General features: G+C 41.6%; 2 protein-coding genes across 3 annotated transcripts in view; both read right to left on the bottom strand.

Moving 5' to 3' along the window:
* LOC138950330 (uncharacterized) overlaps positions 1-20,390 on the bottom strand; it is a 49,958-nt gene that overhangs the window by 8,277 nt on the left and 21,291 nt on the right. The window lies entirely within an intron of this gene.
* On the bottom strand, positions 683-5,135 carry LOC138950325 (uncharacterized). The gene is made up of 2 exons (XM_070322070.1): positions 3,688-5,135; positions 683-2,707 (listed from the first exon to the last, which is right to left on the bottom strand). Exons 1-2 carry the CDS (start codon positions 4,676-4,678, stop codon positions 1,761-1,763), a joined length of 1,938 nt encoding a protein of 645 aa, XP_070178171.1. The 5' UTR covers positions 4,679-5,135; the 3' UTR covers positions 683-1,760.

Genomic DNA, 20,390 nt, shown 5'->3' with positions numbered 1-20,390 from the left:
AACTGCCAAAATTATGTTTTTCTTCTGGAAAAGTATGGAGTGAAAATCAGTTGGGGACAACGAACCTACCCACAAAATTTCATAAATATCGATGAAGAATTGAGATTTAACGGTTTTTAACTGCCAAAAATAAGGTTTTTTGTCTGGAAAAGTATGTCTTAAGGCCATGTGAGGGCCAAATCGCTATTTTCCATATCTGATGATCAGCACTGTTTGTGTCGCTTTTGTTATAATACTGATGGTCTCTGAATTAAAAAATGTTAATGTGTTTGTTTATTGTGTATGTCGTTGCTATAGAAACAGAAAAGTAAACAGCAGCCATATTGGATTTTAGGAACCGTTTTTTCCATATCCAAATGCTCGATTTCTGTCCAATATTTTGCATAAATATAGATTTAGATCATATCTACAGATTTACCATTTATTTTTTCTGTGAGTATTACAGTTATTTAAAAAAATTTTTTTTTATCATAATGTTGAAATTTTGCGTAAAATTTAATATTAAAAAAATCGTAAAGCCAACATTTCTTTTCCGATTCATTATTCAAATGGTAATTCTGTAGATAGTATGTAAAAGTACAAGTATGCAGAATTTCACAGAAATCTAACCAGTAGATTTGAAATCATTTCGTTCCCAAATGTCAAAACATGCAAACTGAGGAAAAGGCAAAAACGCACACAATTTGTTTTGAAACCATTGATAGTTGTAATTAAACTCAAAATACATACATGTATCACCAAATTCCACACTGAGGAATGTCTTTCACACCTTAGAGACACAGTTTAAAAGTTAGGGAAGACATAAAACATAAGTTATTTCAAACATGTGCAGTACACTAGGAAAATTGTTTGTCCCGAGTTACAAACAATGCATACACACACTCCCAATTACAGCATGCACACCAAAAAAAGCTCGCTCACTCGTTCACGTTCACATTCACACACACACACACACACACACACACACACACACACACACACACACACACACACAAGCTAGCTCCAAATTACGAAACGTACCCAAGTCATTAATTGCACATATGCGTACAATAACCACAATATATGAGAATAATGTTAACCACAATAACAATGACAAGTCGCGTGAAGCAATATAAAAACATTTAGTCAATCAGTATGAAACTTAAATATCAACACCACAAACCAGTCATCGCCAAGACTACGAGATACATTTAGATAGTCTCGGCTAACAATACCGAGACGGATCACGCTCGTCTCCGCAAAGCATGAGACCGTATAGTACTTACTAAACCTATTTTCTGTAATTCTGAGCACATTGTTAGAGTGAACATGACATATCTATATATTTTTGAATTCAGGAAAAAATGAGGAATGCAATGCAGTCAAAGTTTATTTTGTTACTAAAAATTAGATTTTAATGACAAACTTAACAAGCAAACTCATTAATTTATTTTTAAAATTTTGAGCTGAAATGCAATAGCATAGTCCGGACTTCGTCGAAGATTGCTTTACCAAAATTGCAATCAATTTGGTTGAAAAATTAGGGTGTTAGAGCGCTGCCTCAACTGCCTAAAAAAATCCGGATATGACGTCATCAAAGACATCTTTCCAAAAAATGGAAAAAAGACATCTGGGGATATCGCACTCAGGAACTCTCATGTTAAGTTTTATCAAGATTGGTCCAGTAGTTTCCTCGGAATCACTTTATACACAAACACACCATGAGTCATGACCCTCGTCTCGATTCCCCGTCTATGTTAAAACATTTACATAGTCAAAACTTAGAACATGCCTGCAGCATATGCAGGGCCACCTTCCAGCTGAACAAGTTCTTCCAGTCTCTTTGACTTGGCTGCCCGCACTTTGTCTCTCCTTTTACTTTGCTTGTCTCTCACAGCCTTCAGACTGTTCCGCACCCTCTTGTGCATCCTGGCTGCTCCAAGCCTCTTCATGTGATGTCCAGTCTGGAATCCGAAGAACTGGGCAGAGTCGGCAGCAGCAGCAGGTCCAAAGTTGAACTCTCTAATAGCAGTCAAGACTGCAAACTCAACACGACTGCGGGAAGCAAAGTGGTCCTTAGCACATCTTGACCAAATGAGGCTGTGGAGACACTCATTGGCATTTTGTGTCTTGCCAGAAACACATCTGCTGAGTAGGTGTTCTTCAGAAAGTCTCTCATAAATGGGCAACAGGTGTGCAGCTAACTTCTCCTCATTGAGGGGTGTGTGGATGAGGTGTTTGTGTGGACCTGGAACTTGGTGCTTCGCCAGCGCTTCCTGAAAGAAACACCACGAGCTCTCTCCAGCAGGACAAAGTTCATGTTGTGGATTTTCGTCAGTGGAAAAACAATGGTACAGTGATGCCATGATTGCTTTTTTCATGCTACACACATCCTTGTTGCTACGAATTGCCCGGTTGTAGTAAATCTGTAGCTTGCGTATGGCATTGCCTGTCAGCTGACCCCTTCCACGTCCACCAAGAGTCACCCCTCGCTTTCGGCAGTCTGTCACCATGTTGCGAAGAGCTGTACCAAGTCGTTTACTCACATGGTTCACACACTCTTCCTTGTCAATGTGAATATCCTCACCATAGGGCTTGATGTCGTTGAGCTCTGTAAAAGTCTTGGAGTCACCGTCCGACAGAAGTGTTGTGTAGCGAAGCTTGTTGGTGTTCACCGATCGACGCCATATGACACGGGCTGCTTCCACCTCCATCATCCCTGATGAGCCTGCAAACAAGAACAAAATAAGAAATGTAATTTGCAAACAGAGTATTTTTTAAGTGTGTGTGTGTGTGTGTGCACGCATGTGTTATTCACAGTCATTGTACAGCTAATACTTCAACTGTAATTAATACAGAAAAGAATTGAAATAAACATGGAATTACCAAATTACTGTATATTAAATTTCTAGCAGCAGGTATTTATTTATTTATTTATTTATTTACTTTTATTTATTTACGAGGATTTATATCGCGCACGTATCTCACCCCACAAGGCGACTCAAGGCGCATGTTACCTATTAATAGTGGTGAGAACATGTTATATTGTGGCACTGAACATGTTAGATTGTAAACGTTAAGCATAATTCATCAATTGATACTATTTGAACATTTTTAAATACACTTGTATTGTGCCACACATACTTACACGTATGTATGTGGCCACACATGTATAGTTGTATGTATGTATTTGCCACCCCCTGACCACTACTAGCTCCCTCTGTTCTAAGCCCGTTGATTCTGAAGACTTGTGAATCTCACTTCATGCTGTAAATACAGCTCTCTCTCTCTCTCTCTCTCTCTCTCTCTCTCTCTCTCTCTCTCTCTCTCTCTCTCTCTCTCTCTCTCTCTCTCTCTCTCTCTCTCTCTCTCTCTCTCTCTATCTGTGTGTGTTTTCTTATTATTTTCATCACACACATCCACTCCCCCATGCCCTGAACTATTCTTAAAAATTGGATTTATATATATATATGCATGTGTTACAACTTTCATTATTATTATCATAAATTGATGATCTGTCTTTATGACGCTTTTTTTTAATCCATCATCCATGCCTTTAGTTTTGGTTTTCAGTTTCACTGGAATGCATGGAAAATAATATCCACTCATCGCTATTACATTTACTTGTAATTTGCTATATTTGAGTAAGTTGCTTAAATTTGAAATAAACTCTATTCAAATATTTCTGGGCAAACAAATATAATTTACCTTTATAGTTCACCTCACACTTGTCCAAGTGGTCCACGAGCCAGGCCGCATACTCCTCTGGTTTTTCCTGAAACAGCTTCTGCCCCGTAGACTCGCACACCTGGCAGTAGGTACACATGACATGGGCATCAACACAGAGTCCAGTAAGTAAGTCCACAGCACACCCAACTCCAATGTGCGAAGAGTGTCCACGAGTAAGCCAGGTGCCATCATAGCTCACAATAATGTTCAGGGTGTCATCGACACCAAGAGTAGTGCCACAGTATCTTGCATGAACTTCTCGAACATATGCAACAGTCTCACTGAACACATGCTTCCGGAATCCCTCTAGTTGTGTGAATAGTTGGCTGGCATGAGTATGAAAGGTCTTGTGGTGAAGTCCAGCTAAATCCATGTTTTCACAGAAATTTCTGAATGTGGTGGCTCCCAGTCCACAAGCAAGCGAGGAATACACTGCCTGTCTGTTCATGTCGAACACTTTTGTCTTGGATTTAAATTTTGTCGCCAGATACTGTTCATACACAGGCTCTTCGCACGAAGAACAGTTCACCTGGGCAAATACTGCCAAGCCACTTGTTGGTCTGGAGTCTGTGCAAAGAGACAAGCACTTGTTTTTGCACTGTGGACAGCACAAACTTGCAACCATACTGTCTACTTCGGCAAAGTCTACAACACCCCTCTGGGTTTTTACCAGGGTTTCAGTAGCAGCAGATGACTTAGTGTCAACTCCACCGGAAACAAACCTCTCATACGATTCTTTTTTGAACTCACTTCTTGTCTTCGTGCCGAGAATGTTTTCAGTGGAAGGAATCGACGCGGAAAATGTAGCACTAGCAGACGACCCCAAAACCGGCACACATTCTGTCACGTCAGTCAGCACAGAAGCTGATTGCGCTGATTTCTTCGCCTTCCATTGACTCTTCACTTGATCTGTCCTCTTTTTCGTAGATTTTGGGGCTCCTCTGGTTGTTGATGGCTTGGTGCGAACCATTTTTGCACAGGAGCGTGTACTTTCACTGCTTGTAAACAAGCGCCATTGTTGTACCACGTGACCCCGGTTGAACGAATCAAGATCGCATCGTACGTCATACTCTCCGTATAAGGAAGTTGGCGTAGATTGAACTACATTGACAATGTTCCGTTAGAGCCGAAGTAGTCCGGAAAATAACGAAACAACGGTCACATGCAAACAGGGGAGGCTATGTAGCATGCAACGTCATGCAGTGTTCGCCCTGTCGTCTGCTCAAATTTGCTGATCAAGGTGTTGAAAATCGGCAATAATAAGGCAAGTTCAGGACAAATGAACGCAATCAGGCGAGGGTTGGTTTATTGAATTTATTTTTATTACACAAAAAAACCATGTATATGCAACATCAACGGCAGAAATTGAAAGAAAAATGACCACAGTTTTCCAAACAGTCAAAATGTCTAAATGCCCAAATTTGCCCAAAAGCTTTGGGACAACGGACCCACCCACTAAATTTCATAAAGATAGGTGAAGAATTGAAATTTAACGTTTTTTAACTGCCAAAATTATGTCTTTCTTCTGGAAAAGTATAGAGTGAAAATCAGTTGGGGACAACGAACCTACCCACAAAATTTCATAAATATCGGTGAAGAATTGAAATTTAACGGTTTTTAACTGCCAAAATTATGTTTTTCTTCTGGAAAAGTATGGAGTGAAAATAAGTTGGGGACAACAAACCTACCTTTAAAATTTCATAAGAATCAGTGAAGAAATAGGATTTAACGATTTTTTAACGGCCTTTAAATCATTGGTGATGTCATCATAACCCAGTCGTTGTAGTTGTCGTCGTAGTTGTTGGTGTTGTTGTTGTCATGTTCGTTGTCGTGATTGTTGTTGTTCTCGTGTTGTTGTTGTTGTTGTTGTTGTTGTTGTTGTCGTCGTCGTCGATGTCATTTGTTGTTGTTGTTGTTATCGTCGTCGTCGTCGTCGTCATCGTCGTCGTTGTCAGAGGTTATTTCTAAAGATTTCATTGATAGTCTTTGTTCTCGTCACCAAGACTTGCTAAGAACAAGCTTGGAACAGCAAGAGTTCCAAGAACAAGATTAGAACAACTCATTACATCATTACCAGTACGTCATTTGTATTTAGAACACACTTTAGAAAAAAACTCTTCAGCTACAAACCAGTCACCCTCACATGTCGGAGGTGTTTGTCTAAACCACTTACTGAAATGTTTTGAGGTTTAATGACCATACACATGTTGAACCGGTGAGTGTCTTCCGCTGCTTAATTCGCAAATAACTATTTTATTAAAGTCCGCTTGAAACGCTCAAAGATGAAATTCCATGTTAAAAAGTGACAAAAGTTTCACATTTTCCCGTTGTAACAGCTTCCGATGATATTATATGAAAATTCTGATCCTCTGAGAGGATTCCCCGAAACAAAATCAGTTTGTACGCCTAATTTTAATAGAATTGTCCAAACAGTGTCGCTAATATTGTGCTAAAAGATGAATTCCAGAACAATGTTCACAGACAGACACCACTTGGCAAAAAAAATTTCAGTGCTGGGAGATGAACAAAAAAACTACCTCGCTACGCGCGGGCTTCGCCCGCGCTCCGCTTGGATAAACGCGCTGAGACAAAGCGAAGAGTGGTTCGACTCGGAGTGCTCTTCCCTTAGACAACAGGCCAGATCAGAACTTCGCCAGTTACACAGAACCAATGTCAGAAACAAGAATGAACAACAGAAACACAGAGGTTTATTTGTGAAATCGCGAAGGGAGAAAACGCTCTGCTAGGCTACGATTAAAAAAAGCGGTCATTTAAAAGGAAAAAGACAAATTGTATCACCAATTCTTGTCCCAAACAGAAATATTTTCTGAGAGGACGTTAAGATTAACAGAATCGCTGAAAAATCCGCGTCTGTTCTGTTGCCAGAAAACAAGACACAAGTAGCTCCATCCCCAAGCAGGAGTGGTTCCAACATTTGATGAAAGTGTTTAATGTGATGCAACAGATGAGCAGAGGACGGAGAGAGTGGTTCCAACATTTGATGAAAGTGTTTAATGTGATGCAACAGATGAGCAGAGGACGGAGAGAGTGGTTCCAACATTTGATGAAAGTGTTTAATGTGATGCAACAGATGAGCAGAGGACGGAGAGAGTGGTTCCAACATGTGATGAAAGTGTTTAATGTGATGCAACAGATGAGCAGAGGACGGAGAGAGTGGTTCCAACATTTGATGAAAGTGTTTAATGTGATGCAACAGATGAGCAGAGGACGGAGAGAGTGGTTCCAACATTTGATGATAGTGTTTAATGTGATGCAACAGATGAGCAGAGGACGGAGAGAGTGGTTCCAACATTTGATGAAAGTGTTTAATGTGATGCAACAGATGAGCAGAGGACGGAGAGAGTGGTTCCAACATTTGATGATAGTGTTTAATGTGATGCAACAGATGAGCAGAGGACGGAGAGAGTGGTTCCAACATTTGATGATAGTGTTTAATGTGATGCAACAGATGAGCAGAGGACGGAGAGAGTGGTTCCAACATTTGATGATAGTGTTTAATGTGATGCAACAGATGAGCAGAGGACGGAGAGAGTGGTTCCAACATTTGATGAAAGTGTTTAATGTGATGCAACAGATGAGCAGAGGACGGAGAGAGTGGTTCCAACATTTGATGATAGTGTTTAATGTGATGCAACAGATGAGCAGAGGACGGAGAGAGTGGTTCCAACATTTGATGATAGTGTTTAATGTGATGCAACAGATGAGCAGAGGACGGAGAGAGTGGTTCCAACATTTTATGAAAGTGTTTAATGTGATGCAACAGATGAGCAGAGGACGGAGAGAGTGGTTCCAACATTTGATGAAAGAGTTTAATGTGATGCAACAGATGAGCAGAGGACGGAGAGAGTGGTTCCAACATGTGATGATAGTGTTTAATGTGATGCAACAGATGAGCAGAGGACGGATAGAGTGGTTCCAACATTTGATGAAAGTGTTTAATGTGATGCAACAGATGAGCAGAGGACGGAGAGAGTGGTTCCAACATTTGATGATAGTGTTTAATGTGATGCAACAGATGAGCAGAGGACGGAGAGAGTGGTTCCAACATGTGATGATAGTGTTTAATGTGATGCAACAGATGAGCAGAGGACGGAGAGAGTGGTTCCAACAGTTGATGATAGTGTTTAATGTGATGCAACAGATGAGCAGAGGACGGAGAGAGTGGTTCCAACATGTGATGAAAGTGTTTAATGTGATGCAACAGATGAGCAGAGGACGGAGAGAGTGGTTCCAACATGTGATGAAAGTGTTTAATGTGATGCAACAGATGAGCAGAGGACGGAGAGAGTGGTTCCAACAGTTGATGAAAGTGTTTAATGTGATGCAACATATGAGCAGAGGACGGAGAGAGTGGTTCCAACATTTGATGAAAGAGTTTAATGTGATGCAACAGATGAGCAGAGGACGGAGAGAGTGGTTCCAACATGTGATGATAGTGTTTAATGTGATGCAACAGATGAGCAGAGGACGGAGAGAGTGGTTCCAACATGTGATGATAGTGTTTAATGTGATGCAACAGATGAGCAGAGGACGGATAGAGTGGTTCCAACATGTGATGATAGTGTTTAATGTGATGCAACAGATGAGCAGAGGACGGAGAGAGTGGTTCCAACATGTGATGAAAGAGTTTAATGTGATGCAACAGATGAGCAGAGGACGGAGAGAGTGGTTCCAACATGTGATGAAAGTGTTTAATGTGATGCAACAGATGAGCAGAGGACGGAGAGAGTGGTTCCAACAGTTGATGATAGTGTTTAATGTGATGCAACAGATGAGCAGAGGACGGAGAGAGTGGTTCCAACATGTGATGAAAGAGTTTAATGTGATGCAACAGATGAGCAGAGGACGGAGAGAGTGGTTCCAACATGTGATGAAAGTGTTTAATGTGATGCAGCAGATGAGCAGAGGACGGAGAGAGTGGTTCCAACATGTGATGAAAGTGTTTAATGTGATGCAACAGATGAGCAGAGGACGGAGAGAGTGGTTCCAACAGTTGATGAAAGAGTTTAATGTGATGCAACAGATGAGCAGAGGACGGAGAGAGTGGTTCCAACATGTGATGAAAGTGTTTAATGTGATGCAACAGATGAGCAGAGGACGGAGAGAGTGGTTCCAACATGTGATGAAAGTGTGTAATGTGATGCAACAGATGAGCAGAGGACGGAGAGAGTGGTTCCAACAGTTGATGAAAGTGTTTAATGTGATGCAACAGATGAGCAGAGGACGGAGAGAGTGGTTCCAACATGTGATGATAGTGTTTAATGTGATGCAACAGATGAGCAGAGGACGGAGAGAGTGGTTCCAACATTTGATGAAAGTGTTTAATGTGATGCAACAGATGAGCAGAGGACGGAGAGAGTGGTTCCAACATTTGATGAAAGTGTTTAATGTGATGCAACAGATGAGCAGAGGACGGAGAGAGTGGTTCCAACATGTGATGATAGTGTTTAATGTGATGCAACAGATGAGCAGAGGACGGAGAGAGTGGTTCCAACATTTGATGAAAGTGTTTAATGTGATGCAACAGATGAGCAGAGGACGGAGAGAGTGGTTCCAACATTTGATGAAAGTGTTTAATGTGATGCAACAGATGAGCAGAGGACGGAGAGAGTGGTTCCAACATTTGATGAAAGTGTTTAATGTGATGCAACAGATGAGCAGATGACGGAGAGAGTGGTTCCAACATTTGATGAAAGTGTTTAATGTGATGCAACAGATGAGCAGAGGACGGAGAGAGTGGTTCCAACATTTGATGAAAGTGTTTAATGTGATGCAACAGATGAGCAGAGGACGGAGAGAGTGGTTCCAACATTTGATGAAAGTGTTTAATGTGATGCAACAGATGAGCAGAGGACGGAGAGAGGGGTGTTAAGGCTGGAGAACACTTTTGAAAATACGTTGGAGTAGCCCCCCTTTTCGGATATAGAACGCTTTGTGTGTCGTAACAGGTAATGCACGCATTAGCCATATCCATATGCCAATAATGGAGAAAAAACATTAGAAAATGGCAGAAATTTACAAATATCGACATTTTTATATCATTGCAACTAAAAACAATCGTTAGAACTTGCATTTACGACATGTCGTGCGTGAGAACGTGTCAGTAAAACAAGCACTTGTTGGCTGACTGAATGACCCCTACTTCAAGCTAAAACAGACGACAGGTAATGGAAAGCAGTCTGCGGATACTCACAACAAACTGCTGATGCTACTCTTACACTGTGCCGAATTACCCTTGCGAATAGAATTTTCCAATAATTCGCAATGATCGGGACATGGTCGCAAGACATTCGTAAATGTTCTTAACCATTCGCTACCATTCGTCTCTTGTTTCGAACATAGCAACATGTTCCTAATATTTACAAGGAAGTTATATTTTGAACTTTTTCCCAACGTACTCGTAAGTATTCGCAAGACATTTGTAATCATCGCAATGTATTCGTAACGCTCGCAAGACATTCGCAACCATTCGTTATGTCTGTCTTACGCTGTGCCGAATATTATTGCGAACATTCGTAAACATCGCAATGTATTCGTAACGCTCGAAAGGCATTCACAAACATTCGTTATGCCTGTCTTACACTGTGTCGAATATCCTTGCGAATATGAATTCGTATGCATTCGAAATGATCGGTAAAGATTCGCAAGCACTCGCAACCATTCGAAAGACATTCGCAAGGATTCGTAAGGCTTCGAATGGTCAATATTGTTCCTGTCCATTCGTCTTTTTTGGGGGGCTTTTCACATACACATTTCTTGCGAATGTCTTACGAATGGTTGCGAGTGCTTGCGAATGTCTTACGAATGGTTGCGAGTGCTTGCGAATGTGTGCCGATCATTGCGAATGCCTTGCGAGCGCTACGAATACCTTTACAATGATTACGAATGGCTTACGAATATGCCTTCCTTGCGAATATTAGAAGCATGTTGCTAATATTCGCAACAAGAGACGAATGGGGGAGAATGGTTAGAAACACTTACGAATGTCTTGCGACCATGTCCCGATCATTACGATTTATTGGCGAATTCTATTCGCAAGGGAAATTCGGCACAGTGTAAGAGCAGTATTACGAACAATGCGAATTGCATAATCGCTTTATTCGTAAAATGTTTGCAAGCACTCGCAACACTCGCAAGGCCACTCGCAACGTTCGTACTACGTCCGCAAGGCATTCGTATATGGATTTGTATGCATTTGCAATGATCGATAAGGCTTCGAATTTTCAATATTTTTTCCTGTCCATTCGTCTCTTTTTTTGCCGAATACAACATGTTCATATTCGCAAGGATATTCGGCACAGTGTAAGACAAGCTTCATGAAAAAGTGTGTTAATCCCTGCTCTGGATAAAAGACATCGAACTGATGACAACATGGCAGCGTTCACGCGAAGACATTTTTTTCAGATTGTCACTTCTACATGTTATTGCTCAGATCAATTGGGGCAGATCTGGGGTTCACTAGTCCGAGGGTTCACTAGTCCGAGGGTTTAGTCCGAGGGTTCACTAGTCCGAGGGTTCACTAGTCCGAGGGTTCACTAGTCCGAGGGTTCACTAGTCTGAGGGTTTAGTCCGAAGGTTCACTAGTCTGAGGGTTTAGTCCGAGGGTTCACTAGTCCAAGGGTTCACTAGTCCGAGGGTTCACTAGTCCGAGGGTTCACTAGTCCGAGGGTTTAGTCCGAGGGTTCACTAGTCCGAGGGTTTGGTCCGAAGGTTCACTAGTCTTTAAATTTCCCTCCTTCCTACTCAGTACAGTTAGGCAACCTTCATAGCCGACTCCCAATAGTGCAAATTACGCTATTCCGAGCTGACTCCCAATAGTGCACATTACGCTATTCCGAGCTGACTCCCAATAGTGCAAATTACGCTATTCGGTGCTGACTCCCAATAGTGCACATTACGCTATTCCGAGCTGACTCCCAATAGTGCACATTACGCTATTCCGAGCTGACTCCCAATAGTGCACATTACGCTATTCCGAGCTGACTCCCAATAGTGCACATTACGCTATTCCGAGCTGACTCCCAATAGTGCACATTACGCTATTCCGAGCTGACTCCTAATAGTGCACATTACGCTATTCCGAGCTGACTCTCAATAGTGCAAATTACGCTATTCCGAGCTGACTACCAATAGTGCACATTACGCTATTCCGAACTGACTCTCAATAGTGCAAATTACGCTAGTCCGAGCTGACTCCCTAATATCGTCGTTGTCGGACTCTAACCGTGTATGGGAAGTTTCTTCCTATGTCCTAAAACAAATTTTTTGCACCAACAACAACAACAACAACACAACAACAACAACAGCAGCAACAACAACAACAACAACAACAACACCACCACAACAACAACAACAACAACAACACAACAACAACACCACTACAACACAACAACAACACCAACACCAACACCAACAACAACAACAACTAGCGTTCATATGAAAAGTAGAAGAAGAGGAGGAGCGGTCAGTCACGTGGTGCTCCATAGCTAGCCTGTGCTTGCAAACCGTTGGATATATAAACACGGTAAATAAATAAGACCCTGGCCGCCCGACCTGACCTCGTCATTTCCTGTGTATGTTATGTTTTGCATGCACTGTTCAGACTATCACATCGTGTATGCCCCAGACTGCACTGTTCAGACTATCACATCGTGTATGCCCCAGACTGCACTGTTCAGACTATCACATCGTGTATGCCCCAGACTGCACTGTTCAGACTATCACATCGTGTATGCCCCAGCCTGCACTGTTCAGACTATCACATCGTGTATGCCCCAGACTGCACTGTTCAGACTATCAAATCGTGTATGCCCCAGACTGCACTGTTCAGACTATCACATCGTGTATGCCCCAGACTGCACTGTTCAGACTATCACATCGTGTATGCCCCAGACTGCACTGTTCAGACTATCAAATCGTGTATGCCCCAGACTGCACTGTTCAGACTATCACATCGTGTATGCCCCAGACTGCACTGTTCAGACTATCACATCGTGTATGCCCCAGACTGCACTGTGGTAGCAACAACATTGGGACAGTCTCTGTCTCCCCTCCCCTCTCCTCCATCCACCCTCGCAAGAAGGGTAAGTGCGGCGGGAATTCCCCTGGAAGGGAGAACTCATTATGTAGTTTTGGTATCTGCAGGTTGAAATGCCTGCAGCTTGACTGTTCACACACATGCGTGCGCTTTGTCTGTCAGTGAGCCTATGCATACATCTGTGTATGTGCGCTTACGTGAACAACTTATGAAAGCTTGACAGTTACTCCTGAGTGCGCGCGCGTGTGTGTGTGTGTGTGTGTGTGTGTGTGTGTGTGTGTGTGTGTGTGTGTGTGTGTGTGTGTGTGTGTGTGTGTGTGTGTGTGTGTGTGTGTGTGTGTGTGTGTGTGTGTACATTTAGGCAACAAACAACAAATTATCATCGATTAAAGTTTCCATCTTTTTGGAACCTGGTCACAAATGGTTGATCAGCTATCGATTTTATTGCCAAATCGTTCCTCGAACCTAGTTACATTTAGAAGGTAATGTTTGGCAACTGAAAAGTAGTTGGTGGAGTAAGTATTGTGATTGATCTGGTGTTTTATAGTGTAGGAATACCGTAAACTACCTTGTATACGCCCACCCCCTCTATGCACCATTTTTTTTGCCAAAAGTTGAAAGTAGGTACTGCACCCTGTGCATGATCAGTTTCTCGTTAGAAATCTGAATGTTTGACTGCTTGGTATACAATTGGTAATGGGACTTGTTTCTGTAGAAACATATCCGCGGTCTATGTCTCTTTTAGTTTGAGAAACACGAGTGTATGTGTATGCAAGTGCCTCGACAGAACGAAATCTCCGCCCTGATATGGCCCTTCGTGGTCGGCTGGGCGTTAAGCAAAAAAAAAAAAAAAGAACAAAAAAAAGAACAAAACCTAAAAGCAAATCATGAAAGAAATCTAAAACAAATGCTGTGACATAACTCAAGTGAAAACTGAAAAAAACCAACTAAAGTTCTGCCTCGTAGAACCTGCCTTACTCAACACCAAATAAACACCAAAAGCAAGCACACACGGCAGCCAGTTCATTTGCACTGATTTAAGGCTGGAGTATACACCTGAGGCCAAATTTCAAAGTGGTTAGGGAGTTTTAAAAGTTACTTTTTCTGTTAGTTCAATGTTTGATTTATCAGGAAAAAACAAAATGAATAGTGCTCGTGGGAAATTTGTTTGAGATAATGACTGAAGTTTGAGCATAGGCATCAGATTTTTTCACGCAAACCCTACTGAAGAAATTGTGATATTTTATTGTGAATATGTAAACAAAATAACAATCGGATGATCACAAACTGAAGAAGAGAAATAGGGAAGCAAAATAGAACATCAAACATAGTGATTTTACTGGTGAATTTGGAAAAAAAACACCTTATGTATCCATTTTTGAAGCCCAATTTGAAGCATGGAACACAGTCAAACATAAATTAAAAGTGTTAAAGTGGTTACAGTGTTCAGAAATAGTGTTAGATAACAAGTTGAGTAATCCCTCTTCACCACTTTCAAAAGAAATACACCTCTTGTCGCGCAAAATGTTGAACTGTGATGCTTTTACTACCCCCACCCCCTACTCATTTTTCAGAAAAGAGTGCATAATTATTAGCTTCCAAATAGAAAATCAAGGTAGTCAGATGATCAAAACTTAAGAACAGAAATAGGGAAGCAAAACTGAACATCCAACATAGTGATTTAACTGGTGAATTCAGAAAAAACCCACTTTCTTACTCATATTATAAGCTGAATTTAAAGCTTGGAAGACAGAGAAAAAAAAATTAAAAGTGCTAAAGTGGTTACAGTGTTCAGAAAAAGTGTTAGATCCCAAGTTGAGTTATCCCTCTTCATCACAGTTAAAAGAAACACACCTCTTGTCACGCGAAATCTTGAACTGTGATACTTTTACTACCCCCACCCCCTACTCATTTTTCATAAAAGAGTGCATAATTATTAGCTTCCAAATAGAAAAGCAAGGTAGTCAGATGATCAAAACTTAAAAACAGATATAGGGAAGCAAAACTGAACATCCAACATAGTGATTTAACTGGTGAATTCAGAAAAAAACACTTTTTTACTCATATTATTATAAGCTGAATTTAAAGCTTGGAAGACAGAAAAAAATAAATTAAAAGTACTAAAGTGGTTACAGTGTTTAGAAAAAGTGTTAGATACCAAGTTGAGTTATCCCTCTTCATCACAGTTAAAAGAAACACACCTCTTGTCGCGCAAAATTTTGAACTGTGATGCTTTTACTACCCCCACCCCCAACCCATTTTTCAGAAAAGAGTGCATAATTATTAGCTTCCAAATAGAAAATCAAGGTAGTCAGATGATCAAAACTTAAGAACAGAAATAGGGAAGCAAAACTGAACATCCAACATAGTGATTTAACTGGTGAATTCAGAAAAAAAACCACTTTTTTTACTCATATTATATTATAAGCTGAAATTAAAGCTTGGAAGACAGAAAACAATAAATTAAAAGTGCTAAAGTGGTTACAGTGTTCAGAAAAAGTGTTAGATACCAAGTTGAGTTATCCCTCTTCATCACAGTTAAAAGAAACACCTCTTGTCGCGCAAAATCCTGAACTGTGATGCTTTTACTACCCCCACCCCTACCCATTTTTCAGAAAAGAGTGCATAATTATTAGCTTCCAAATAGAAAATCAAGGTAGTCAGATGATCAAAACTTAAGAACAGAAATAGGGAAGCAAAACTGAACATCCAACATAGTGATTTAACTGGTGAATTCAGAAAAAACCCACTTTTTTATTCATATTATAAGCTGACTTTAAAGCTTGGAAGACAGAAAACAATAAATTAAAAGTGCTAAAGTGGTTACAGTGTTCAGAAAAAGTGTTAGATCCCAAGTTGAGTTATCCCTCTTCATCACAGTTAAAAGAAACACACCTCTTGTCACGCGAAATCTTGAACTGTGATGCTTTTACTACCCCCACCCCCTACCCATTGTTTAGAAAAGAGTGCATATCATCTTCCACTTAGAAAAGTAAGATAATGAGATGATTAGAAACTGAAAAAGAGCATTAGGAAACAAACTAGAACATAAAACATAGTGATTTTCATGGTGAATTCAGAATTAACACCTATAAACCCATTTTTGAAGAAAAAATAAAAATGTACCGACCATGGTAAGGTTCGAACCAGCGATCTCATGGTCTCTAGCGCACTTCACTAACAACTGAGCTAAGAAGACAAGCTGACTGTTGTGTGAAAAATAGGAAAGTATATTTTGTGGTATACTCTATCTCGTAAATGCAGGTTCTAGCTATTGTTTTAAATTGGACTGATTAAAATTGTCGATATTTTACATCTTCTGGCGTTTCCGAATGTTTATTTTGTTATTTTGCATATGGATATGGCTCATGCGTGGGTTACCTGTTACGACACACAAGGCGTTCTATATCCGATATTTGTTTGTTTGTGTGAGGGAATAGCCTTGCAGCCCACGTAATAATGTTCAATATGCGTGCGCGTGTTTGAGTGACTTCATTGGTACGCATGCAATTGACGCCATCTTTTATGTGACGTAATTTACGACGCACGATGCTAGCTTTTAGAACAGCTTAGCACTGACGCTTCAAGCAGACGTGACTTTGTTGCAGACGACCAGCTGCTAATCTGTTAGTATCGATGTGCGGGAGTTGTTTGATAAAATGATAAGTTTCTTTAGGATAATAGTCGCTTACGGACATGGTTGTTTAACGACGGTTAGCGGAAAATAGAGTAGTATAAATTGAAGAAGAACCGGATTATTTGCCGGAAGTTAGTGATTCAGGGTCAGAGTTCACTGTAGCGCATGATTATGCGAAATAGTCCAAAGATTTGAGGTCTATATAATGTTTTGGATTTCAAGTGCGCGGCACTCTTTGTTAATCGGGAGTCACCTAATCTTAACTTCAAACTCTTTGTTAATCGGGAGTCAGTAATTGTAACCAGACTCTTTGTTAATCGGGAGTCAGTAATTGTAACCAGACTCTTTGTTAATCGGGAGTCTTAATTATAACTAAATTCCTTGTTAACCGGGAAAAGTAAACCTTAGCCGACTTCTTCGTTAATCGGAAGCCGGCCTTCATTTCTAACCGTAAGGATTTATTGCTTAGATCTGTTGTTAATCATTCTTTGTGAACTAGGAACCTTGCAGTATACACTAAGTGGCTCCTTGTCAATCGGGAGTTCTGTTATAACGTTTGTATAAATTCCTTGCCAATCGGGAATCTGATAGTATCTCATGCACTAAATAGCTCCTTTTCAATCGGGAGTTTTGTTATGACGTTTGTATAAATTCCTTTTGTTTGTTTGTTTGTTTATTTGTTGCTTAACGTCCAGCCGACTACGCAGAGCCATATCAGGACGAGGAAGGGGGGGGGGGGGATGAAGGGGGCCACTTGTCAAGCGATTCCTGTTTACAAATGCACTAACCCATTACTTGTGTCCCAGCAGGCTTTAGTAAAACTAAATTAATACCTACTGGAAGATTACCAGTTTCCAGTATGTTAAAATAGGCTTAACCTATCTACTGCTGGACTTACATCAGAACACTAACAGATTAAACTATACATGAATCGCGAGACAAGCGGCAAGAGAAGAGATTTTTGGAAAAAATACAGGTGAATGAGCAAGAAGGCAGAAAAAAGAAAAGAATTCATGAAGAAAAAGAGAGCATGTCAGGAAAGAGGAACCAAAAATCTACCTAACAGCAAACTAGAAAGCTCCTGCGGTTCCAAAAACAGGAGGGGCCTTTAATTTCATAACCGCAGTGCCCCACTGCGGGAGTATAAATTCCTTGCCAATCGGGAATCTGATAGTGATAGTATCTCATGCACTAAATAGCTCCTTGTTAATCGGGAGTTCTGTTATGAAGACTTTAAGTCTGAATGAGTTTCTTGTCAATCGGGAACCTGATAATCACCCCCCTTGTTTAAACGACAGTCAGCGACAGTACTGAGACACGACAGAAATAGTTATGAAGTGACAAGGGAAGAGAGGAAACGAGTCTGCGTGAAAGTGACGATGTTTTGATTTCATGCACTTGTAGAATAAAAAATGATGTTTTAAACTGTACAACCACGGTGTGGGCTACATTCGTTGCAAGAGAGAGGCCGTTGGCCGTATGATAGCTGAAAACTAGAGTCTACTGCATCGGGGATAAGAGAGGGAAACGGGAAATATTCTTACACTCAAAACAAAACACAACGCGAGGTCAAACAACATCACGAGTAAATAAGAAACATCCTGCACAATCCCCTGGCAGCCCCCGGTTTTAATCAAATCTGCCACATTAAATGGTGACCGTGCACCAGGATTTTAACAAAGTTAGTAGATCTAGTCGAAGTAAATTTAACGGTAGCCCAGATAGCCCAGACCGTGTTTGGAAAAAAAAAAAAAAAGTGAAAAAAAAAGAGAAAGAAAAGAGAGGAAACGCCTCCAACTGTGTTTGTTTTCGAAGGACGTCGAAAAACAAGGTAAGAAAGAAACATTTTTTTCATTGTATTTGCTACATTGTTGCTATACGTGTGTACGATGATTTGAAGCGGGATTGTTGCTATTTTGTATGACGTAGGTTCAGACAGGATTTGAAATGTGTTGGCTTATTATGAAATAAGTTCTGTTACATTCCCATTTATGAAGTTGATATAGTTCATGTTAGTGGAAGTTCGGCGAAGGTTTCGCAAAGATTGAATTGTTTTGAACAAAAGAAAGATGGGTATTTTGTCAAGACTAGGGCAAGTCGTGAGCGCTCTCTCACCAAGTTTTCTTACGGCTAATAAGGGTTCGATGGCAAGGAGAGAAGAAAGAGAAATAGAAATGGAAGACAGTTACCTTCGGGGAGGTCAGACTAGGTGGTCAGAAACACCACGAAGATATAGGTATCCATCACAATATCCAGAGAATGAACAGAAAGGCGAAACGCACATGTCTTTTGACTCAGGGTACGAGGTTGAACGCGAACAGGCCGAGAACGGTCACGTGCACACTCATGCAGATCGGGGTCAAGGGTCAGCCAATCATAGGGTAGATGAGGGAACACGTCGCCCAGGTCTATTCATAGAGAGGGAAAAACCCTACCAACATACCAGCAGGAAATCGATTCAGGCCGATAAGTACGATGGTACCTCAATTGATTTGAATGACTACCTAGAGCATTTCGATGGGGTGTCGACGTGGAATGAGTGGACAGAAGAAGAAAAAGGGATTCAATTGTCGTTGAGTCTTAGAGGGGCTGCTCAGCAGGTGTTGGGGTATTTGCAACAGGAAGAAAAGAGAGATTTCGTTGCGTTGACCAGCGCGCTGGCAAAGAGGTTCAGTCCTAAAGAGAGAGTGATGTCGTACAGATGCGAATTTCGCAACAGAAGACGTAGAAAGCAGGAAACAGTTGAGGAGTATGGGTTTGCACTCTGTCGCTTGGCTACCAGGGCTTACAGGGACATGGAAACTGGGGCAAGGGAGCTCATACTGATAGAACAGTTTATTGGTGGATTGTCGGAAGAGGCTCTCAGAGAGAGGGTGCAGTTCGGACACCCCAGTACCCTAGACGAAGCAGTGTCGCTAGCCGGGGAATACGTAGCTTTCAAGAATAACGGGTTTCCAGAAAAGACGTTGAAAAAGCCCGAGGACGCTGGGTCAGCGATCCGATACGTAGGACGAGGGGATGGAAAGAAAGAGGAAAACGCAAACGAAGAGGACATGAGTAGAAAAGTGGACATGTTAGAAAAGAAAATAGAGGAGTTGTCGAGAGGCAGGGCACGGAAGCCCGAGGCGGGTAGCTGTTTTGTTTGCGGTGATCCCCAACATTTCGCTCGTCAGTGTCCTAGAAAGAAGGAAAGACAAGGGGGATGGGTACAGCCAAGGGGGAACGCTCAGTCAGCACAGTTAAACTAGATGGGGTTGCGTTCGAGGCCAAGAACACAGCCCACTGTGGAAATGCAAAGGCCAATCAAGATAGGGAGGAACAACCACCCGTGAGAGTAAACATAGCTGCAGGCGCCTGTTGGCTAGTACCGGTCGAAGTAGGCATGCAAAAGACAGAGATGTTGGTCGATACAGGGGCAGGCATGACTATTCTCTCGGCGGAAGTTTTCGAAGCTATGGGAGATAGGAGACCCAAGCTTAACCCAGTTAGCAATCGTTTGAGCATGGCAAACGGCGATCCTTTGGGAGTTCAGGGAAAAGGCCGATTCTCTATGAGCATCGATGGGCAAAAGTTCAGGACCCAGATGATAGTGGGAGAGATCAAAGGTGCTCAGGGCATACTGGGGATGGATTTTCTGAAAAAGAATGCTACCTCTCTTGATTTTGGTAAGGGTACCTTGCATATTCACGGCCGGGCGGTGCAGATGATCAGTGAAGCGAGTCAGACGTGCGCTAGGGTTAAGGTCACAGAATCAGTGAACATACCCCCCAATAGCGAAAGGTTGGTCAGGGCTATGGTAACGGGAGATTGGACAGGAAAACGGGAGGGACTCATAGAACCCCTACGTCAGGCTAACAAGCACCCGGGTATGGAGGTGCCTAGGGCGATGGTATCTGTCGGGAGCGAGGGAATTTACGTTCCGATTTCGAACTTTTCTGAACATGAGATGCATCTAGAAGGGGGAATGATGGTAGCCTCTATTCAAGC

The sequence above is a fragment of the Littorina saxatilis genome, linkage group LG16 (genome assembly GCF_037325665.1).
Source record: "Littorina saxatilis isolate snail1 linkage group LG16, US_GU_Lsax_2.0, whole genome shotgun sequence".
In the NCBI taxonomy this organism is placed as follows: domain Eukaryota; kingdom Metazoa; phylum Mollusca; class Gastropoda; order Littorinimorpha; family Littorinidae; genus Littorina; species Littorina saxatilis.
This window is presented reverse-complemented; position numbering and strand designations above follow the sequence as displayed.